Genomic DNA, 24,835 nt, shown 5'->3' with positions numbered 1-24,835 from the left:
AAACCTCGGTGAATGGAGAGGACAGCTGACTTATAGCTGGCCCCAGTGGCCCGCTGAAGTCTTGCTTGGAACTTTTCTGTCAGAAACTCCGAACTAGCAGCACAGAGGCTCTAGCGGAGAGCTATTTGTCTCATTGCACCAAGCGTAGTATGGAGCCAGACTCTGGCTATACGCACGGAGGGTAGACTTCCGTCTAGCCCGGCGATGAGAAAAACAGCTTCTGATGAAAAGTATCCCTCCGCTGCGTGTTCCTGGTAAGGGCCATGCAGCTAACTGCAGGTGCTCTAGTGATAGACTGGGTACCTCCGCTCCGGGCATCCGGAGTAGATCTGGTACCTCGGGGAGTGCCAGCGGCCTTGCCGCTAGCAGAATGACAATGCAGTCTTCCTACCCGATCTTGGCCACCACCCTCATGAGTAGTGAGATCGGAGGGACTGCATAAGCTGTCATCCCTCCCCAGTCTATGGACAGAGCGTCCACGGTGAATGCTTGGGGTCCGCGACCCTTGAGCAGTACACCGGCAGTGGATGATTGCGATGAGATGCGAACAGATCTTTCGAGGGTGGTACATCCCTTGAAGATCGTCTGAGCGACCTGCGAGCAAGGGACCATTCTGCTGGTCCCGACACCCTTCCTCGTGACAGATTGTGCGCGAGGATGCTGGTGACGCCAGCGATGTGTATCGCTCTCATCGTAATCTGCCTGAACTTGCACCACCCTATCAGGTGTCGTGCATGCAGGCTCAATCGTGGTGGCCCGGAGTCCCCTTGTCTGTTGGGGTAGGCTACCACGGTTGTGTTATCCGTCAGGACAACGGTATGTGATTCCACGATCACCTCCTCGTAAGCGAGGGAGGTTGATGTGAAACTCTGTCTCTATGGCCCCCATAGGCCCGAGCGGAGTCTCGTGGATGTGGACCCCCAGCCCCGTTTTGGCGCTTATGGTCGTCACTACGTGACATACCGGGGTGCAGGAAACCTGACACCCTGGGTCAAATTGGGCTGATGGGTCCACCACCAGAGTTCTCTCGCGCGATCTCCGACAACGGAACGCGAGGGATATTGGTGACGACTGGGCCTGCAAGCAGGCTAGAAGGTGTAGTTGGGTAAGCCCTAACGTAGAAAGCGGCAGTACAGTACGAGGTCTACCATACTGGCCATTAGGCCTACCACCTTCATCCATGCCACAGCGGGTTTTGCCGAGACTCGGCCAAGAGTCAGGCACACCGCACCATGTTAAATCACCCGCTCGGGTGAGAGCACCGCCGAACCCCTCCGTGAGGGTGATCTGGGCCCCTACAAATAGTGGTGTCATGCGTCGGGACCACGCTGGACTTTTTGAGCTGATCAAAAAATCCAGGGTCCCGCACCCTCACGGACTATCAACCCCATGAGACCCGTAGTCTTCAGTGGAGTGCGTCCGTATATGAGCCAAACGTCCAGGTAGCAACTGATGTTGACACCCCTGTGCTTCAGGTGCGCTGCCACCGCTCTGACCAAGAGTGTTAAACACCCTGGGAGAGATGGACAGGCCGGATGGCCGGTATCAAAACTGGTAATTTTGATCCTGTACCTAGAAGCGCAGATGCCTCCGATCTTGAGAGGCGATTGGCATATGCAGATAGGCGTCCGAGAGATCTAGCGATGCTGCTCCCATGCCCCTGATGGGGCAGGCTAGCACCGAGGCGAGAGTCCCCATTCTGAACCTCTTGGGCCTGAAGAACGTGTTCAACAGCCTGCGGTTCCGGATGGGGCTCCCGTCGCCGGTCTTCCTTGGAGCCAATGGCTCCAAGATCACCCGGGGGAGAACGGGGGGGTAGATCCCCTGTCAGTAGTGCCCGACGCTGGGGGCCGTCTGACGGCACTACTGTGGACCTCTGAAATGTGCAGACGAATGTGGGGTGACTGGGTTGCCAGTCTGTAACCCCCACTCACCACTGACCATACCCAGGCGCTCAAAGAGATGGTTTCCCACCTCTGGGTGAAAGCCATAGCGGTCGATCCACTGGGAGATCCCCTGTGGAAAAACCGCTGAGCCCCCAGGAATGCTCTGCCTAGCTTCCCTTGGAAGAGCGCTTGCTCTTCTTCGGGCTTGCCAGCTGTTCCTGTGCTACCCTTGCGCCTCCCAGAAATGGGTGCTGCAGAGGTAGTGGGCTCGGGTACTGTTGGTGGTGCACGGCCTGCTGAAGTCGGAGCTCCTACCCATGGTAAGGGCAGTTTCCGACCTCTTCAGAGTGCTCCCGTTGGTAGCTTCTTTGCACGGTCCTCCACCGTAGCGCAGAAGCATCCAAAGAGAAAAAGGACCCTGCCTTTCCATCGCGTTGAGCAATTGGAGTGGCAGGCCCCTCCCCCCGGCGCTGAGAGGACACCCTATGGGCTAGGCCCATGGAGCTCTCGTTGAGGATAGCTGTTAGCACCGCTAATAGGCTCACCTCATGGAAGAGCTCAGATGTTGTCTGAGCGTGATACGCTTGCGACATCTGGGTCCCTCTCGGATCCCCTCAGGTAGGTCCGTGGTCCTCCCTGCGTTACACGCAGAGGAAGGCGTGCAAGCATCGCTTGGCGTCATAGCTCTACTGAGCTCGACAGCCCACGATATCTACCCGTGAGGTTTGCCGGGAATGAGAGTGCAGGCGTCCCCTGTGAGGAAGCAGCAGCTGAGCATCCTACTGAAAGGATCCCTGGTCCTCCTCCATGGACTCCCCCTTAGGGGGTGTCCGGAGGAAGATCAGTGCTGTTGCTCCCCTCGCGAGGCAGCGGGGGAAGGAGATTGTAGTGATGTCACTACCGGACTCAGCTTCCGACTCCTTTCCCTCGCCCACAGTATCCGTATCATGCTCCGATGATGACGGTAACTGAGGACGGGCATCTGAAAGCGGGTAAGAAGGCATAACCACTGTGTGGCTCGCCGACTACCTGCCAGCAGAAGAGGGAGTACTCCCGCAAGACCCTGAGGTATCCGCCATGGCACCACTGGGTCCGCGATGCTCTCGCAGCCGTCGTCCTAGCGCTAGCAGCACGGGCCTACCCTGATCAAGATCTGGGTTAGCCCCATGCCGGCTGGCCTGGTCAACAGCTGATGTTGGTACTGCGTGGCCATCGCTGGCGACACTTGCCACGGTGCTGGGCCGTGGAAGAAACACCCTGCGGCGGGTACCACGGGCATACCCAGCCGGCAGCTGACCCTGAAAGGATCCGCCACCAGGGTAACCCCATGGTACTGCAGTACCAGCACCGCCTCCCCCTTGTTGCCACAGAGACTGTGGCGACTAAGGCGAGTGCTGCGGTACCGGTGCGGTATCAGCGTGGGTACCCGTGAGGGTTCCCAACTGTGGACCGCTGTACCCTCGCCACACTGCGTTCCCTGTTTGGGGATCAAGCTGTGTGCTGGCGGTACCGGCGCGGTACTAGCATGGGTACCCGTGAGGGTTCCCGGTTGTGTACCGCTGTATGCGTGGTTCCAGCGTAGGTGCCCGTGAGGGCTCCGGCTGTGTACCACTGTACCCATGCCTCACTGCGTTCCCCGCAAGGGGAATCAAGCCGTGTGTATGGGTACCCGCTATACCGGCTGTCCCTTGGCTAGAGGGAGCTTGCCTAGTACCACGGGTAGCTGGCGTGCATACCCCGATCAATCACCTCGCCACCTGAATAGGCAGCGTCAATCAATGGAGCTATGCCCTGTTGATTTGACAGTGATCGATCAAGAGAGGGTAATTGACCCATTGACGGTAATGGATCACCCACGCTCCGCTGGCTCTCGAGGACATAAGTGGGTTGTTGATCAGCTAGGCTGTTCAAGCTACTTACTGTACCCTCTAGAGCTTCGCCTAAGGTCGCTGTGTGTGGCGGACCACTCACGGCAGCTATGGGCGGGTGCATAGCGGCTACCACTGAAGTCAAGCCGTAGCTCGTCTTTGTAGCTGCCACCGAATGCACCTGGGTCGCTGTCCCATGAGAGACTGCGAGCCCAACCCCTGAATAATCGCCAGCCAGTCCCTGTGGACAGCCAGCAGCTATTCTAGGGCCCAGGGTATCACTCGGCGGTCCCGCCATGGAACGCTGCCGTGTGACAACCCCAGTTGGTTCTGCTAAGACTACACCCACAGCGTTAGCAGCGGTATCGTCTCTGCTGAACCCATGCATGCTAGGGTTCAACCCAGGCAAGCCCGGTGTACCCTTGTATGCTGCCCGTCGCTGGTTACTACTGTGGCTGTTTGAGCCCGTAGATATTCCTGCAACAGGCGGGTGTCCTCCTGCTAAAAACCCGTGAGGATTTTCGCTAGAGGACTGGTATCCTCCTGCTACAAAACCCGCTAGGGTTTTCGCTGGTGGTTACCGCTCTGCTGCCTGCTACTTTGCTCCGGACGTATAGTCAGTGCTTTCGCTGGCTGCTGAGCCTTTGGACGCGCTTAGCAGTCCCGAAGGAACCGCCTGCTTGTCCGGGGACGGAGCCCCCTTAAGCAGACCTGCCATGACCCATAGGGGCTGTCACAGCAGAATCTACCGTGTCGACTGGTATCCTCCTGCTGCAAAACCCGCTAGGGTTTTCGCTGGTGGTTACCGCTCTGCTGCCTGCTACTTTGCTCCGACGTATAGTCAGTGCTTTCGCTGGCTGCTGAGCCTTTGGACGCGCTTAGCAGTCCCGAAGGAACCGCCTGCTTGTCCGGGGACGGAGCCCCTTAAGCAGACCTGCCATGACCCATAGGGGCTGTCACAGCAGAATCCACCGTGTCGACCTTACCAGTGCCCTTGGTAGATTTCTTCTTCGTCTTATGGCGATGACGGAGCCTATCCCAATCGTCAAGCTGGAACTCGGAGAGTCCTAAGCAAAAGAAAGACATCTAGAAGATCGTGAGCACTCCTGTGGGTGAAACAGAGCGGGTGTGGGTCCCGCTCCGTCACCAGGGAAGGGCAAGCCCGACAGGGCCGAGGCGAGCGAGGAGAAAAGGGAGGGCACTACCCCCCAACACGCGACTCAAGCCCAGTAGGCAAACCTGAGCACGGAGGCTGGTCGCTAACGTTAGTGGTAAAGTAAGGACTGGCTAACTTTATTACTAAAATGTCAGGCGGGTCCCTACCAATCCCCACCGTATGAATATCTGATTAACTCGTCTTTATTGGACGGTAATGAAGACATAACGATAGAGTAATCACCCTAACATAGCAACAATAACCTACCGTACATGAAATACAATGTGTATGTACAAACATCTATTGTAACTTACAGGCTGCAATGGTTGTTTTACGTGGGAAACAAAATGAATGGCGTCAACGAGCGGCCATTTTGAATTGCTCGTGTGTCCCGTGATACAAACGGAGGCACGATATGTAGCTAAGTTTTGGATCGTTTTTGTCACTTTTTCGCCAGAAAATGCCGTCAAAACTATCCTCAGCCGAACAATACCGGTTTGGTTTTACCTAAGGTGTGAAACTACAACCGTATATCTCGCCTTTGGTCGAGAAATTGATACACAGTGCTATGAACAATCGATAGGCACGTCTGTGTCAGTCGGAGACCAAGGAGGATAAGGGACGATCATATGGTGTGGCGTCACCTTTTGGGTGAGTCCACCGGGGATCGGGGTTTTTGTTATTTATTCATTTATGTGGGACAAAATGACTATTGGTTTTTTCCGCATCTCGGGATCGATGCAAGAAGTATCTTAATCAACATCGGAAACGGTAAGATCGACCGGTGTACTGAGTCTTAATATTTTGAAGCATGAATTCCTTAATATTTTTTGCCATTAACGGCACTTAAGTCATTAGGGTTTTTCTATGTGTTGGTAAATGGACTTGACAATACTACCATATCAAACAAACTCATCTTTGTGACACAGTTCTTGACCTCTAATATGTGTGTGCTCTCAAAGAATGACCTTATGGGGTTATGGATACTAAATGGAGGCTAATTAATAAGCTATACATATTGGCCTATATATGGTATTGGAAATGAGACAGATTTGGTTGATAATACTCATATATAGGGCTGCTACAAATGCGCATTTACATTATATATGGTGCAAACCGCATATTTTGGTAACAAATTCGTTTTTTTGATAACGAAATGTGTACAAAACCAAATTTTTATATCTTTAGTTTAGATTATGAAGTGAACACAAATGTTTTTGGATACAAAATAAAAATTGTAATATTTTGGGGATTTTTTTTCCATTTTTTTAAATCAAACATGAATGATTGCAGCATTTAGCTGTGACTCTCCCAAATCGACCAAAAAAGAAATAAAAAATTTGGTGGAAAATCGCCTATTTTTGTGATTTTTTGAAAAATTTTGGCCTCCAAATTTTGGCAGGCCTTGCATACAAGATGTTTGTTGCTTTCAGTATCAAGTTTTCTATGTCAAGAGTTATACATATTGTTCATGTTCATATTTGATCACAGTTACAATGTAAACATGAATATACAAGACGAGAACATTTTGGATATTTTCATACAAAATATCATGTCAATTTTGAAGAAATAGGTCTCCCAATGTTCACATTGGTTTTATTCAAATCAAACAGAGTTGCTAGTGATTGAATGATAGTGCAATTATCAATCTTATTCAATTACCCTCTGTCGCTTTCAGTTTGGTAGTGACGTCATGTATGCATGTGAAAGAGTGTTCCAATTGTGCAGTCTTTACATACGAGCGCATTATGCTGCGATACCGAGAATGGCACACATTTCAAAACTACGCAACCTAAAAACACAGTAACATCAATACCAAACTCCAAAGTGACATGAGTTAATCAGAGAAAGGAAACTTAGCAATAGAAGGAACATATGAAGATTATGGAATACATGTATGCACTGATTTTGGCATATCATTTTTAGTACATTTCACTGCATGTACGTACATACAGTCAGTCTACTCTGAAGTACAAAGTACCAACGCGGACGCACACATTGTGCCGACTTTGAAGGCACGCATACCTGCAGTACAGACGCAGCACTATGCACTGTTTATGCGCGAGTTGTTACTTTGTACTTCAGAGTGGACAAACTGTATACATGTTTGCCACCAGAAGTTGGACAGTCTGGACACACCCTAATCTCTGCTGCAAAGGTGGACACATGCCAAACTAAGGATGGTCCACAGTTCCATTCCTGTCATATACAATAGACTAGAAACTTTATAAGAAGGCATTTGACATTACATGTACTCAAGTCCCATGTTGCTAGACTACGGTACCGTAAAGCGGGGTGACTTTGGACACTGGGGTGACTTTGGACACACATATACATGTAGGACAGGGTTGCTTGATTTAAATCACAATTTTTTTCAAAAAAAATCATTGATTTAAATTTAAATCAATGATTTTTTAACGATTTCTATACTAATAAAATAATAAGCGGTCTCTATCTGTGTATCTATCTGTCTGTCTGTCCGGCTATGCGTTTACTTGGCAGGCCGACGCATCGCGCTGAAATTTCGTGATATAGATAGGTATCGGGAAAAGCATGTTGGCCATGTGGTTTTGAAGGTCATCGGAGGTCAAGGTCAAAGGTCAAAATTTCAAACTTTGTCCGATCGGGCCTAAATTTGGTGGGTGGAATCCTTGATAGGAGGGGAATATAATCGCTGAAATAAAATCAAGGTCAACCGAGGTCAAAGGTCATTACGGAGGGGTCAAATTTCAAACTTTGTCCGATCGGGCTCAAACTTGGTGGGTCGAAACCTTCGTATGAGAGAAGCATGAAAAACATTATATGGAGGTCACACGAGGTCAAAGGTCAAAGGTCATGGATTTCAAACTTTGTCCTATCGGGCTCAAAATTGGTGGGTGGAATCCTTGATGCGAGGGAATATATGCATAAAATAACATTGAGGTCAACCGAGGTCAAAGGTCATGTAGGGGCTAAATTTAAACTTTGCCCTATTGGGCTTAAACTTGATAGGTGGAATCCTTCAGTATGACTGAGGGGAGCATGACAAAAATTGCACCAAGGTCATCCAAGTTCAAAGGTCATCTGGGGTCAAATAGTATCGCTATCATGCCAGTGCTCTCACAGCATCTGGGCTCTCATAGCCGCAGGTGCACTAGTTTTAGAAAAAATCATTGACTTAAATTGAGCAACCCTGTCCTATAAGCGTGTCCAAAGTCACCCCACTGTCCAAAGTCACCCCGCTTTACGGTATATCATTTGCATTTACATTTTGTATGACAGTGTTCCATATTTGAATACAATCACATTTAGGGGATGCAGGGTGCTCATGTGCGGGGGTGCGTTTGTGTGTGTGGCAAACATGTTTGACGTATTTGCTTGCCTTAGTGCATGACATTTAGTTTCATTTGAAAATCGAAACTTTACAACAGTGTTTGAGTTTCCTTTCCCTTTTTCTTTAAAATAATGACAACACAAAACACATAATGCACATTCCAGACTTGTTTACTCCCATTCTTATCTAATGAATCTGCATAATTCAAAGCCCCATGATTGATCCATTGCACTGCCTTACAGTACACGCTAATCACAGAATGATCAAATATATGCATGTCAGGATGGGAATTATACCGTAATGGATGGCTATCAATAATTAACTCATGTTGTCTAGCAACTGCATGGCTCTATCTAGATAGCCCACAATTGCATATTAATTTATGACTAGTTCAGTCTCCATCATGAGAGTATACATGTATGTCACCAATTTCAGGTACGGTATGTGAAAGTAACATTGTCTTGCGGTTCTTGATATGTGTCAAAAAAATCAAAAAGAAAAAAACTAGATGGACCACGGTTCTCGGATGTCGCCGTTTTCGATGCATAGCGTCGACCGTGATGCCTCCACCAAAGGGAGTGATGTGGCACTCACAAGTTGATACAAAGCTTCAAGCCTAAAAGAGGAGACTGAATTTGACCTTAGATGACACCTGGATGACCCCAAAACAACCTTTCAATGACTCCTGGGTGACCCCTGATGACCCCAAAATGACCACCCAAAAATTTGGCTCTAAATGTTGACTGTACCTACCAAGTTTCGTGCCCATATAGTACTTTTTACTAATTTGACCTCAGATGACCTCTGGTGACCCCAAAATGACCTTCCAAAAATTTGGCTCTAAATGTTGACTGTACCCACCAAGTTTCATGCCCATATAGTAGTTTTTACTAATTTGACCTCAGATGACCTCTGGTGACCCCAAAATGACCTTCCAAAAATTTGGCTCTAAATGTTGACTGTACCCACCAAGTTTCATGCCCATACGATAGTTTTTACTAATTTGACCTCAGATGACCCCTGGTGACCCCAAAATGACCTTCCAAAAATTTGGCTCTAAATGTTGACTGTACCCACCAAGTTTCAAGCCCATACGACAGTTTTTACTAATTTGACCTCAAATGACCTCGGATAACCCCAAAATGACCTTCCAAAAATTTGGCTCTGAATATTGACTGTACCCACCAAATTTCATGCCCATACAACAGTTTTTACTAATTTGACCTCAGATGACCCCTGGGTGACCCCAGATGACCCCAAAATGACCTTCCAAAAATTTGGCTCTAAATGTTGACTGTACCTACCAAGTTTCATGGCCATATGACTATTTTTGCTAATTTGACCTCAGATGACCCCTGCATGACCTCAGGAGACCTTGACCCACTAACCAATCCAAACTTGTTCTGTCTGGGGTCAAGATGCACCCACCCACCAAGTTTGAGGAACGTGCAACCCCTAGTCTCCGAGAAAAGAGGTAAATAAGGAAAATGGGCCCTCTGACCTCAAATGACCTTTTACCTCAGTATATGACCTTGAACCTCACCCAAAAAAAAGTAGCCAGAGTTTTTGACCATGACCCACCTATCCTGAAAATCTGAAGTCAATCCGCCCATCCATGCCCGAGATATCGCATCCGGACGGAAGCACGGAAGCACGGAAGGACGGAAGGACGGACATTGCAAAAACAGTATGCCTCGCGGTGGAGGCATAAAAACACCTCTTGGCATGAACCAAAAGATCTACAGACCTTGGAAGAGTAATACAGTGGCATGCGCAGGATTTCTTCAGTACTGCCAACTGAAAAGTTTTCCCAGACTGACAAAAAGGCAGGGAAGTGCCCCTTCTTTGTGCATGGCACTGGTGCAATATTCAGCAACAAGTTTCATTCAAAGAAACCAATCATGCTTTGGCAATTTTATTTCAAACACAAAGTTGAATGCAACTCAAAACATTTACATTCAGAGTCGTAGCCAGGGGTGCAGGGAGGACGGTGCCCCCCCATTTGCAAAAGTATTCAAAAAGTCCCAAAATTTAAGCGTAGTGAGCAAAAAAATCAGATATTTAAATCTTTTTGGTTAAAAAAAGGTCCATATTTGTGGAAGAAAGTACACTTTTCACAAAATTGCCCCCCCCCTCAGAAAAAGTCAAATTTTTCAAAATCAGCCCCCCTCCCCCACACACACAAAAAAAAATCCTAGCTACAGACCTGTTTACATTCTTTGGAGTTTCTGCCTTATTATCTTTTTCATCATTTGATCGAGAGCAATTCTAGGAATACTTTCAGAAAGAGTGAAACACCAAAAGTGCATCTGGATCTTATCATCACTCTTCATCAAGAAACCAGCCAAAAGGTTATTAAAGCACTATGGACCACAATGGCCTCATCCCAATTGCATAGTTCAACAACCTTAAACACTCATAGTGCAAAGTTTGACCTCAAGTTGCAGAGTATGAGTTTTTGTACCCTTATTTTCTAAGGTCATTCAATGATTGTACAAATGTGGACAATCGCAAAAAATTTGTCCAGAAAAATTATGTCCTCAAAAATTCTGCGGATATTTCTTGAATAGTACCCCTAATTGAAACCATCATGTGTACCCATCGTCAGTCAAACTGAAAGCATCAAGCAGAACCTCTTCCAGGAACTAATTTCCTAATGCACCTTGTGAGATTGCAATATCATGTTCCATTCAATTTGCACTAAATTGTCCAGAACATCTGCTGAAGGCAAATGCCAGATCACTCCCACACCATGTTCTGAAGGTGTTTTATTTATTTGGAAAAAATGGAAGACAACAATTTGATTTTAAAACAAATGGTTTCTTGGTGAGCCATTCTCATCTGTCAATGCAATGTAATACACTTTACTGTCTATCATCTTTCAACTCGGCTTTCACATGACAATTGTCTAACCGAACCCATGTTGTTGTTTTTTTGTTATTATTTTTGCTATCGGAAGGGAAGAAGAAACCAAAAAGGAGAGAAGATGAACAAAGAAGTCACTTGATTCCCCCGGGATTCAAACCTCTGACCCCTTGCATGCCACACAGAAGATCACGGACCTGTAGCCACAGGGGTTATGCTGGCCCGGCCAGAGGTTCCCTGGGTATATATGACTTAGGATGATTGCACAATCGCATCACATGGAATGCATGCACGCCCAGTGTGGTTTTAATAGTGAGCTTTAGTGAGACTCGGTTCGGTTAGGGTTAAACTAGAACTTGTTTCAGTTTAAACCTGAACTGTGTCGTTTCAGATTGCTTTGATCATAAAAGAGACAAAAGAACAATCTTTGTATTTGTTTTGATCACATTGTTTATGTTTATAAATGACATGACTAACCAACGCAATGCATATCATGCACTAGCCCTACTCTACACGGGTAGGGTTGGGGTTAATGTTGTGAAGAAATGGAACAAATTAACAAACAAATCCTTGTATCATACCTGCTGCTTCTGTCAGGTTAGCTCGTAGTGACTTGATGGTCTCCCGTGCCTTGCGTAGCTCAAACTCCAATACAGCGTGTCGTTCATCTGCCTGGTTGGCGCCATCATCTGAATACCGTGCCAGGTCCAAGGAATCAAATGTGGTCTCGCTTGAAGTACGATCTACAAAATAAAGTGGAACACATTTCATATTATGAATTTTATACAGCCAATATATATATATATATAACTGCAGTGCCGCCGACAAGTGAGGTTAAGGGGGTGAGTTACCCTGGACCAGGGGTCCTAGGGGCCATAAAAAATAATGAAACCATACCTTAATGGCCCACAAAAGCAAATTATATGGGCCAACTAAGGCTCCTTTCTTTATTTTTCATGGGCCCACTATAAGGGATCCTTTTCTCAAGTTTTAAGGGCCCATGATATATTTTATTTCCTTTTTGACGGGTCCACTACAATGACCTTGTGTTTAGTATATATTTTGCGCAAAAAATCCAATTAAGTCAAGAACCAAGTCACATTACTGTAACCCATACAGATCTCCAGATAATCTGTTCTGTGTTCACATGGTTATTTTGCTTGATAAGCATAAATTATGCAAATTAGCTACTTAATTACCACATTTGGCGACAAAAAACCTACTGGAATTTGTAGACCGCCAATTGCCACCGCTCCACCAAATCGCATCATTATGCGCCTTACCAGTTCCGAGAAATTGCACTTGCAACCTCGAATGGACAGAATGAAGGACAGACGGATGGACGGAATGACGGACGGACGGACAGACACCCGGACAGACAACCAGGAAACATAATACCTCCGGTGGAGGCATAACAACAATAAAATGCATAATATTATGTTTCGTTTGAAAGTGTTAAGCCTGCTCTTGGTTGGATAGTAAAGAATAAAGTGGGTCCACAATTTGGAGCCTAGCTTCGGGTGTGCAAGGTCTCCTCGGTCAGCCAGCAAAAAGTAAGAACTCATTCTTAACAAGTAGATGTGTGTCTGAGTTTGGTTTCAGTTGGGGGAATAGAGACATTCACATTGCCCCCTCCCCCCACCCTAGTATGTAATCCTGTGCATGTATGGAAATTTATCCAAACAGACAGACAGATGGAGACTTGGTATTTCATACATCATTCTGCTGTGTTCGCTAGCCAAAATTAATTTTTTTTTATAAGTCTTCATGAGAACTACCTACCGTTTTCATTACCAATTAGCAACATTGTTCTAATTTCACCACGCAAAATAATTGGGATGAATTATTTGCAAAGCTCCATTCTGATTGGTGATTAGAGTGAAAATATCATGTAATTGACCAATCAGAGGCAATGTTAGATCGGCAGGTAAAGCTCAGGGGATTAATTTGATACAATTCTGTGTCATTACATCCTGTTTTATAGTTTCATTATTTCATATTAAGGGGGTACTACACCCCTGCCCAATTTTTAAATGCAAAAATAGGCACAAAATTGGCCAATTGTAGTACCCCCTTAAATCTAGATATTATTAATTTTGTATTCAGTGCAAGGTTTCTCACAAGATGCATGGTGTCATTGATAGCTACATAGTATGTATAGCAACGAGATGCCCTATCCAGTAAATTGGACTAATACATGTAAGGTATCAACTGTATCGTATCATTAAATATTGAAGTACTCATGACTGCTACATGGATGCATGGCCTGCAGGCTGGACCAGAGATGATATCTTACACTTCCCAGAATCCTTTGCAACATGACACATCGCATCACTATATTATATGACACTAAGCATATTTGTACAGGTAACTTAGTACAGGTTCCCTTTGTTTTCATGTTGAGATTCTTGAGAATAGACTGGCCAAAACAAGTGTCAATGTCATGAAATAACATATTTTGCAAGATCTGGATGTGCTCCGCTCATTGAGTTACTTTTTGTCATTATCAACCCATGTAGCACTATATCAAACTAGTATAAAAAATTGAATTGGAAGAGATGCATTGTGGGAAGAGTAAAATATCTTCTTCTTGACTAGATACTGAATCAATTTACTCATCATACTACTAGTCTGCTTTCCTGGACCCAGGGGCGTAGCCAGCTTTCTTGGTCAGGGGGGGCAAAATAAAATTTTGGGGGCACAGACAAGAAAAATTGCAGTTGCATCATACAATACATAGAGACTGTATGTCTTCGAGCTTTCCGAAAAGGGCCTTATTGAGATGATGTGTGTGCAGTAAGCGCAAAAAAATGGTATTTTACACTATTTTCGCCCATTATCCGCTAAAAAGGGCTTTATTGTTATAATTTGTGCAGAAGCTGGAAAAGTTTTGTATTTTACACTATTTTGGCCCTGAATTTTGCTAGAAAAGGGGCTCCTTGCCCTTTTTCTTTTCCTTTGCCCTCCTGATTTTCTCTACATTTTTTGTCAGAGGGGCACTTTTTCTTTATTTTTTGTCAGGGGGCACTCTGCCCCACCTGCCCCGCTGGCTACGCTTACTGCCTGGACCCATATGACATCAAGAACCTTGCTTCATGTCATTTTCTAAATGTTCCACCTCTACTGACGAAAGTGGCTGTCTGAACATGGTGCATGTATGACTGTGGAAAAGGAGAATTGGATTGTGTACATGTTGGACTGATTTGATGGGGATACAAACTAATGAAACAAATATATAAATACATCAATTTAGAAGATGTAGTGAAGTGGACTGTGCACAGAATTATGTCTCTATTATATTAAAGACAGGTGATGTATATGTTATATTTATTGAAACTAAATTTCTTTTATTTAAGGAGTAAAAGGTTTCTTTGTTCATCTAATTTTAGTACAGAGTATTTAAACTTTAAGATATTTGCTAACAAATTGAAATCAATTTACATCAGGGTTTGTGGGTTTTTTACCCTTCAGTTAGCTTTACCCCTCAAATGCTCTGTACATTTAAATAGAAGTCTTCAGCGTTATGGTTTTCCATGAAAATCTCGGAATTCAGGAAGAAACACGGAAAAGGCAGTTTTGCTGAAAAGAGAAAAAAGTAAAAAAAGCCATAATGTACGATCTTATAATATGAAATTGGTTAATTTTTTTCAAACCTGATTTTTTTGCATATTTTTAATGTTTACACATCTCACCACTTGCACCTAAATGGATCAGCCAAATTTGTTGTCTTTGTAGGTCAACAGAGCAAAGTTGATAACAGATAATATGTCCTCCCATAGAACTGCTGTTAAATGGCCAGGGTTTCTTTCACTTAACCTTGTTATTTCAACCTAAAATGGACAGCAACCCTTACTGTCAGTTATTACTAATATTATTTCAACATTTTGAATAAAGAATAATAAAATCAAAATGACGGAAATCGTACAGGCAAAAAAAAAGTCAAATTAATGAAAAAAATATTTTTATGGACTTCATCGGCTTCAAAATTCAACATAATAAAGTGATATAAAGTTAATAAACTATCATTTCACCAGCAGGCCCTCGAAATCCACGGTAACGCGGCCGCGCCGTTCCCAGAAAAAAAAATTGAGGTCACAGAAAAAAAAAATTGAAAAAAAAAAAAAATCCTATAATCCTTTTTTTTTTTTTTTTTTTTTTTTTTTTTTTTGCTTTTAATTTTTTCAAAGTTTTTTTGAAATGTTTTCCTACACACCCACAAACCTTACTGCATGTATTCAAACCAACCAAGCCCAACTAACCTTTAACATAACCCAAACCCTTGCCCTTACCCCCAAAAGGGAATTCTAAGGTAGAAATTGATTTCACCTGAAAATGACAGAAAATCTGACCTATATTTAATGTTTTTAAATGCATTGCATGAATGTGTTTATAACGTTTTAATTATTTTAAATTGGCCTCGTTTTAATTTTCATGGAAATTGTTATTTTTATTGCTAACAAAATAAAAGACAAACCTTTCACATAATTTTGGAAATACAAAAAAAAGACATTTAAGTGCAAAAGCTTTTTTCTTCTGGGTAAGAATTTTGTTCTTACATGCAACAGCTTTTTTATTGCAGGGTAGAAATTTGATAAATAGGTCATCAACTCATCATACAAAATGCATGCATGAACCTATTTATCAAATTTCTAACCTGCAAGAAAAAGGCTGTTGCATGCAAGAAAAAAATTCTTACCCAGAAGAAAAAAGCTTATGCACTTACATACATGTTTTTTTTTGTATTTTCAGAATTTTAGATTTTTTTCTAAATTTCCAAAATTATGTGAAAGCTTTCTCCATAAAAATAGCTATTTTGATGAGATGAGGCTAAATAAAGTCATTGAAACTTTATATATTCATGCATTTAATAATACTAAACATGCTATACATGTAGGTCCGATTTTGGGTGAAATCAATTTCACCCCTAATTCTCTTTTGGAGGTTGGGCAAGGGTGTTAGGCTTGGTTGGGGTTGTATATTTATAGTAAGGTTTGTGAGATGGGTTAGAGTTTGTGTAAGGCCAGAAAAAACATGTTATTAAAATTTATGCTATAATTAGTTGACCATGTCGGAAATGAATCCCACAAGATAATTCTGAAGATCGAGGAAGTCCAACACTCAACTCTTGTTCATTGTTGTATTGTAGAGCATAAAATGTAGCGTATTTTACACATTACTCTTTACAATGCATTCTTCATGCACATTAGTACCCCCCCCCACATGGGGGCCCCCTCCCACATACCTGAAGAGGGGGGTGTCAACAATTTTATGAATCATCGTTTTTATATTGTGCATTAAATATATCAATTTCAGCCATGTAGGCCATGTTATTAGGCAAAGAAAAAACTTTGAAGAATGCCTCTCATGTACAAAAGTATAGGAAACTGAACATTTAAAACCACTTTAGGATGAAGGAAGCATTTTTTTCAAAAACGTCCGAAACAGGTCAAGAATTACTTTTAACGTAGATATATGCATTTTTTATGTCACAAATGGCCTCTTTTGGGGTGCTAAATCTGCTAAAATCACCTGGGCTCGACCCCTGCGGGGGGGGGGGGGGGCTCTCATGGTGATTTCTTACTTTAAAAAGTCTAAAATCCATGAGTTTCTTAGGCTTTTGAGCCCCTGGACCCCAAGGATCGTTAAGGGCGAGCGGTAAGCGCCATGAATTTCAAAGAAAATTTAAAGCAACATAGTTTAAGTTCCCAGACAGGAAATATTTTTCCTATGCCCTGTTCACCAGCATAAGCCCTATATAATATCGATCTAAGAATTGCCAATCACGGCCATACCCAGTCTCTGTTTGCGATATTGCAATAACCTTATCGGAATTTTCCATCGTAAAAGTTACAAAGCAGAAAGAAGTGGAATTTGACATACACTGCAAAATTCCTGGCGACAGAGTGACTACATCACACTGGAACTCTGAAGTCACCACCGCCGTCACTCCAGAATAACCTACCCTATAATGGCCGACAGAGTCACTACAGGAGAGTGACTACATCGGAAACAAGGCAGTAGGGTACTATGCAGCAGTGTCATCACGTAGTGACTACAACTGCTAGCATCCAAAGTGTTACCTGCTCGATGCCGCATCGGCGACTCATGATGTACACCACCGACTAGATTCCGACAGTGGTCCACATCTTGTAGTCACATCAAAGTGACTTCCGTAGCCAGTGCCCCATGCGTCGCCTGCTCGGTGCCCAGTCGGCGAACTTCAAGGTGACTACGCTGCCGAAAGGTCGTTGACCGAACCCTGTTATGAGTTATGAACACTCTGGGGACGCGCGCGTATATCTACCTAATACGCGCTGATGATGACAAATACGCGTACATCATGCTTGTTTACTGCTTGTATACGCTCATGAATGGAATGAGTTTAGTTTTATAATTAATTGATTGATGCATGCTGTACAGTGGGTCTGTGGTTCTACTGTCGTCTTTGGGTTTTTTTATCGTGCTTTTGCATTCTTTATCATTTATATTTCAACAGTGAGACTTCCGATTCATTTGGTTTCATTTATTTATTGTTCTCTTTTATAATATTTTTATTCTTTTCGTGCTGCCTGTTTAATAATCTCATCAACTTTGTGTGTTTTATTTGCAGTTCTTGTTCTTGGTTTATTTGTTTGCTTCATTTCAAACGTTTTTATTTTGTTTATTTGTTTGCTTGTTTTCTCACAAAACTTATATTGCTTTGTTTACTTCAGTGGTTAGGCCTAGATGATGTTTTGCTATCAAATTAGGCCTATTTTTCATATTTTGCATGATAACGTTATATAGGCCTAATGAAACTTTTTTTTATTTAAAACGAATTGTTTTTAAATGTTTTAAAAGAGATATTAATTTTCAGCCGAAGTTCACAAAGTATGCCTATTATAGGCCTAGCATTTTCAATTGATACATTTTGATTTGCCAAAACTTTACTTATTTTGAAGCAAGAATTTTTCTGTTATATTTAAAATTGATTTATAGGCCTAGCATGCATTTTGTTTTACTTCTTGTCACTTACCTGAAAGGTCTATGGTCATGTGTCATATGGTGGGACCCCAAAATAGTGGGAGGCGTTACATTTTTCTCTCCTCTTCCAGATTTAACTTGTTGGTACAGAGCTATTCTTTGTCCAATTGTATAAAGTTTGGGCTCATTATACAGCTTGATTATTCTACTTTTCAAATATGTTTCACAATTTGAAATTATCATTTGTTTAATTAGTGAACAATATTAAAATGTTAACGAGGATAAACCTGGAGGATAAGCGGTAGAGGATAAGCGGTAGAGGAGTATGTGCAATCTCTATGAGAAATGTTGTGGAAACATGATATCTTTTTGAATTTTAAATTTTATCATTGCCAAATTCTGTGCTATACATGCAAATCATTATCTCAAATCAAAGCTTGTTCATTCATTATTCATATTTAACTATTACCGGTAGTTTGATCTATTTCATGTTTTCAAGTACTCACTGAGAACTGCAAGTCACAAGACCCACAATTTTTCCCTATTCACTACACACAAATGCCAAGATTTTCAGTCACAACATGCTTTTGGCTTTAAATTGTTGTTACTTGAGAATTATACACCCTAAGATAGGAAAAGTATACATTTTTGGAAAGCATTTTACCCAGGGAATCCAAATATGCAGTTAAAATAAATGTAGGATACACTCTAAAGAAAATATTTTCAAAAATGTAATCAACATTTGTGCGTAGTTACGTACATTTTCACACCCTGTATCACCACTTTGGCCAATCATAACATAGTAAAAGTACACATTTTATTAAAGCTCATAGTGTTGCCTGCCACAAAATTAGATTACATTAGAGGTATTCCATATCAGTAGCAAATGCAATAAATTATCAATTTTCTAGTAAAATTATTTTTTTTCATGATATCACCCTATATATTTTCTTACACACCCTGTATACCAACATCAATTTTGCATTGTTGGATTCCTTGGAACATTAGCTTTCCAAAAATGTATAGTTTTGTTGGTGTGAGATGTATAGTTTTAGACATGTATCAATTTAAGTGAAAATGAAGACAAATGATCAAAATCAGTGTTTGTAACGCAAATGTGCCCCACCATATGACATGTGACCCTATACTGCAAATTTATACTTTTACTGCCGTAAGTTTATGCAAAACTTTGGCTTGTGCTATTTTCTTTTTCCGTTTTTCAAAATGGTGTTTTTATAGGCCTAGTATTAGTTTGATTCGTTTTTCATGTTGATTTTTTTACGTTATCAAATTATGCCTATAAATCGGTGTCACATCAATATAGGCCTATTGCAGTGTTTGTTTGAAATTGTGTCTTGTTTTTTATCACACAAATATTAATGCTTGTTATGAATTATTATTGTTATAATTATTTATTTATTTTACACATTTAATATTTTAATTCATCAATAGGCCTACATGCTTCTTATAATATTCCTACTTTTAACTTCTTTATTTGCAATTTTTCTCAAGTTGTTTTCTTTCGAAGTGTTTCTTTGTTTCTTCCATTCTTCGTTTTATTGGTTTCTTCCAGTTTATTTATTTCTTAATTTTTTATTTATTTAGTTATTCAAATAACCACCAATTAAAAAAATGTATTTTATTCATCATTAGGCCTAGTTTATTGAATTATACTTTGTTTCCTGATCATGTTTATTTCTTTTACTAACAAGTTTATTTTATTCATCTAATATTTCCCTTATTTTTAAAGTCCAGTTTGCAATTTCCCCTCCCTAATCCCCTAAAAAAAGCAAGAAATAAAGAATTTTATTTGAATAAATCAAGAGAATATAAAAAATATGGCAATAAAAGCAAAACCGGCAACCCAAAACGCCGGTACTGAGCACCCAGGCCCAGTCGCGTAGTCACACCGGTGTGACTCTCCTGCGAAGTCACGAGGGCGCACCACCAAAGCACTCCACGATTTATGTACCAGTGAAATTCGGTTAAAATAGTCCACCGCTTATTTGAGCTTGTTGCGGCTTTATTTTCAAAACGTATAGCCAAAATTTGCCCATCTTCAGCTCATTTGCTTCCGACAAGTGTCTACATGACAAAATATGAGAAAAAGTCCCAATGTTTTATTTCAGAGATGGAGTTTTGGAGAAAATTTGGACAATGTCCGGTTTCAAAAATTGAGTGATTTTTTAGGGTTAAATTTGCACGTTTTTTCTTTGCGCCAAATAGCAAAAAAAAGTAGATGGTCACCAATATATTCTGTTAAAAGAATAATATTCTACACGTGATAAGCTTTAATTTGATACCAAACTTTTTATCTATATTACGCTTTTTTGCAGTGACAAAACGCCATCCAAACGTGAGTATTTCCCTGTGTAATCCAATGGCGCAATCATTGGTGGTGCGCTCTCTTATAAGCGGCTTTTAAAGTGTGTTGCTATGTACGCGCATTTTTACAAAAAAACATAGAATAAGGGCAGAAGTCTTAATAAATCATTTTATTTCATTCGCAAATGCTTGAAATAACATTTGTGATTAGTTTTAGCAATAATGTTTTTTTATTTATCCAAAAATACAGGTCTCTGACGTTAAGAAAAGCATCAAAAATCTACTTATATGAGCGCTTTTGCTATAGATTTATACCAAATCAGAATAACGTATAAAACTTGTATTTTTGCTTAAAATGCCAAAATCAGTAGGCCTAGTTTGAAGGCAGAGAACGAGAGGGGGGGTAATTTGACTCAATTATGTAAATAGGCCTATATTTAAGGTATTAAAAATATTTGTACACACATAAAGTACTTTTCACAATTAAAAAAATAAAAATTAAAGAGTATCTTTTTGCATAAAACATTCAATTTTATGTCCAACCTCTTCAAACTTCTGCATGTTGATAAACACGTTGAAATTTGGGTCTTTTGGTGATTCGGAACTGATATTTAGAGCACCATTTCTTCCGAACGGAAAGTCGTAGAGGGATGAAATCTTGGGAAATGACTAGAAACTGTCTCTAGTTTACTTAAAAATGTGAAAAATTGGATTTTGATAACTATTGACGTTTATAAGAGGGCGCACCACCAAAGCACTCCACGATTTATGTACCAGTGAAATTCGGTTAAAATAGTCCACCGCTTATTTGAGCTTGTTGCGGCTTTATTTTCAAAACGTATAGCCAAAATTTGCCCATCTTCAGCTCATTTGCTTCCGACAAGTGTCTACATGACAAAATATGAGAAAAAGTCCCAATGTTTTATTTCAGAGATGGAGTTTTGGCGCGAATTTGGACAATGTCCGGTTTCAAAAATTGAGTGATTTTTTTAGGGTTAAATTTGCACGTTGTTTTCTTTGCGGCAAAAAAAAAAAAAAAGTAGATGGTCACCAATATATTCTGTTAAAAGAATAATATTCTACACGTGATAAGCTTTAATTTGATACCAAACTTTTATCTATATTACGCTTTTGCAGTGACAAAACGCCATCCAAACGCGTATTTCCTGTGTAATCCAATGGCGCAATCATTGGTGGTGCGCTCTCTCACCGCGCCGCGAAGTCACTCTGTAGAAACCTAGGGGGCTGGCTACCCGGCTATTTCGGACCGGCGATATGGAAAACCGAGGTGTAGCTTCCGATGGAGTGACATTGCGGTGACATCGGCGTCACACAGATGAGAATCTTGCAGTGTAATTTGTAAAGCAAAAAAAAACCCTGATTTACATTTTCTAAACCAAAATTTAGCCTTAGAATAAGACAATTTATTTTCAATTTTCACCCATTTGATTGTGATTGTTATACAGGGCAAAAAATGGCCCAAAATAGCTAGTGAGCCATTCATGTCAACTCCAGGGATGTGCACCGCAGCACCTCTTCAATTTTTTTCTTTTTCTGTGTGGTGGTAGATATTGATAAGAAAGTAAAATCCTGAAAATTTGAGCTTCATACTCCATTTCGTAATATATTAAAGCATCTAGTCTGAGTATGCCGACTCAATCGAAGAAGAAGTAATACAGTGTAAGGCCAAGTAAAATAAAAACATGTTTCACATCCGGGTTTTTGAAGAAAAAAAAGGAGGAAAAGGGGGCTTTTTATTTTTTATCGCAAAATCAGTGTAAATACCCATAATTAGAGTTGTTTTAGCGTATACAATAATGCCTGGAAAAAGGAGGAGGCCTCTTTTTATTTCTTGTTCTGAGAGATAAGCCCCCTCTAAACTATCACAAAACCTTATAAAAGTGTTTCTTGTATAATTATTAGCAAGGCTATAGAAAGCATCTCTACTTCCTAGACATAATTTGAAAAGTTATAACTGAATTTCAAAAAATAAAAATAAAATTGAAGAAACTTTCAAAAAAGGAAGAGGGAGGGGACGTGAAACATGTTTATTTTTTTTATTTGGCCTATAAGATAAAGTAATACAGTGTAGTCAGTACATTTGTAGACTGTACATGTATGTAAATATAAAATAAGATTTATGTAAACAAAACAGCCATGAAAATAAACAGAAGCAAATTTGGTTGGTCATGTGAAATGCTACTTCTTCATTTTTAAGCTTACTCATGTACTGGGTAAGGTCTTGAGGATATTGACAAGATGTATCAGTGATGTATACTTACGCAGTGGCTGAAGCTGTGATTCCTTCTCCACTTGTCTCTCAAAATTGCCAGGATTCGAAAAATAATCCCTAAGTCGAGGTAGCTCCCTCCCACTCTCAACTAACTCTACATGTAATTCAAGTGCAGTCAACGCAAGGTGGTCTTTCAATAGCTTGGCCGCTATTGCATCGTAGGATGGCTCCTCTTTTACAGGAGATGATTCCTTTGAAGGAGCAGGGGATGGAGATTCCGTTGGTGTCGGCTCTGATGGATTTTCAGCTGCAGCAACGATGCTATCTTCGATCCCTTCCTCATCATCCTGCATAAACGGATTGTATGCAGTGTCCGCCATGATTCCACCTATGCTTATAAACTGTTCGCGGTTTGTAATAATCACCGATATATAGCGTGTTATGAGGGTTTTGTTTTTTGAGAACCAGCTAAAAAGAAAAACAAGCGAAGTGGGACAACGACAGGTGGCGCTATATGACACTTTTGCGACGCCCTTTTTGCACAGCCCTTTTTGGCAGGGCTTTTTGGTGCCGCTTTGGTGCCAAGTTTGGTAGGGCATGGTGCCGATGGATTGGTGCTGCCTGGTACCCACTCACGATCACGGTATCTTTCAAATTGATTGGAAAGCGAAGTTTTTGACTATAGTGCTCAGTGGTTTTTTACTTGCACCCCCTCAAAGTATATTTTTGAGCACGATTAGCACGTCAGCACAGCACAACTCCTTGGACAAGTTTTCAGCTTCTTCTGGAGTATACAATTCAAGATTCAAGATTCAAGATTCAAGAGTCATATAAAATATCTTTTTAAACAGATAATAATGTTCATTAAGAGAGTTTTTCTTTTGTCAAAACCAGTTTGAAGAAAACTTACTAGTTTTTCTTGCTGACAGTTTCGTCAGTGAGCCACTGACTTTATCAAAGCTTGGTGTTGTTGTGATGATCCAACAGCTGATAATATAAAGCCATTTCTTTTACGGTATAGTATCTCTCTATAAATCATGCTGTTACCATTCTCATCTTTCGAAGTGCAGAATAAAGCTATTTTAAGTCTGGTAAAACCTTTCTCCTTTTTGAGGAAGAAATCACAATTTAGCAAGCAAAAAACATGAAAAAATAATAATGTTTCACAAACACAAAACCGCATTGACCGGGGCTGTGCGCTTAGAGAAAAATCGGCATGAGGCCGAATGCAAAGCTATATAGAAATGTTAAAATGACGAAGCTGACCAACATTGCTATCTTCAGATGATAGCAAGCAAAAAACATAAAAAATAATAATATCCCAAAAAAACAAACAAACAAAAAACATTGCCTAACACGCGTTGTATATGATGATTCAGTACGGCACGAAACGGCAAAACTGCATTGACCGGGGCTGCGCGCTTAGAGAAAAATCGGCATTAGGCCGAATGCAAAGCTGTAAAGAAATATTAAAATGACGAAGCTGCGCAAAATTTAAAACGGCACTTATATAGCAGAGATTATTAGGAACATGAAAAAAAAAAAAAAAAAAAAAAAAAAAAAAAGCAAAACAAAACAAAAAACAATAATAATTCAGTACGCAAGAAATTACATTTTGACTTGTATAAACCCGCCGTAATTGCTTAATTCAGTAGAGAGTAAAAATAATAATCATTGCAAAAATCATTAAACATAAAGAAAATATATGTACATAATTTATGAAAAGATGTTTTTAACAGATTCCGCTGGAGGTATTAGTTATTTTCTTCGTAGGCCCTAAATGCTATCTTCAGAAGATAGCAAGCAAAAAACATAAAAAATAATAATGTTCCAAAAAAACATTGCCTACGCGTTGTAAATGATGATTCAGTACGGCACGAAACGGCAAAACTGTATTGACCAGGGCTGCGAACTTAAATAAAAATCGACATTAGGCCGAATGCAAAGCTATTAAGAAATGTTAAAATGACGAAGCTGACCAAAATTGCTATCTTCAGAAGATAGCAAGCAAAAAACATAAACAAATTATAATATTAAAAAAAAACATTGCCTAACACCCGTTGTAGATGATGATTCAGTACGGCGCGAAACGGCAAACTGCATTGACCAGGGGCTGCGCGCTTAGAGAAAAATCGGCATTAGGCCGAATGCAAAGCTATAAAGAAATGTTAAAATGACGAAGCTGACCAAAATTTAAAACGGCACTTATAAAATAGAGATTATCAG

General features: G+C 41.3%; 1 protein-coding gene across 1 annotated transcript in view; it reads right to left on the bottom strand.

Moving 5' to 3' along the window:
• LOC140135567 (RAB11-binding protein RELCH homolog) overlaps positions 1 to 23,008 on the bottom strand; it is an 80,247-nt gene extending 57,239 nt beyond the window's left edge. The window contains exons 1-2 of the mRNA XM_072157106.1: positions 22,659 to 23,008; positions 11,670 to 11,831 (exon numbers count right to left, since the gene is read on the bottom strand). Of these exons, the coding sequence (XP_072013207.1) occupies positions 11,670 to 11,831; positions 22,659 to 22,989 (493 nt within the window). The 5' untranslated portion in view covers positions 22,990 to 23,008. The remainder of the gene's footprint in view (positions 1 to 11,669; positions 11,832 to 22,658) is intronic.
• Between the last annotated feature and the right edge of the window lie 1,827 nt (positions 23,009 to 24,835).

Source organism: Amphiura filiformis, chromosome 16, assembly GCF_039555335.1.
Source record: "Amphiura filiformis chromosome 16, Afil_fr2py, whole genome shotgun sequence".
Lineage (NCBI taxonomy): Eukaryota > Metazoa > Echinodermata > Ophiuroidea > Amphilepidida > Amphiuridae > Amphiura > Amphiura filiformis.
The sequence above is the reverse complement of the archived record's forward strand: the minus strand, read 5'-3'. Positions and strand labels throughout refer to the sequence as shown.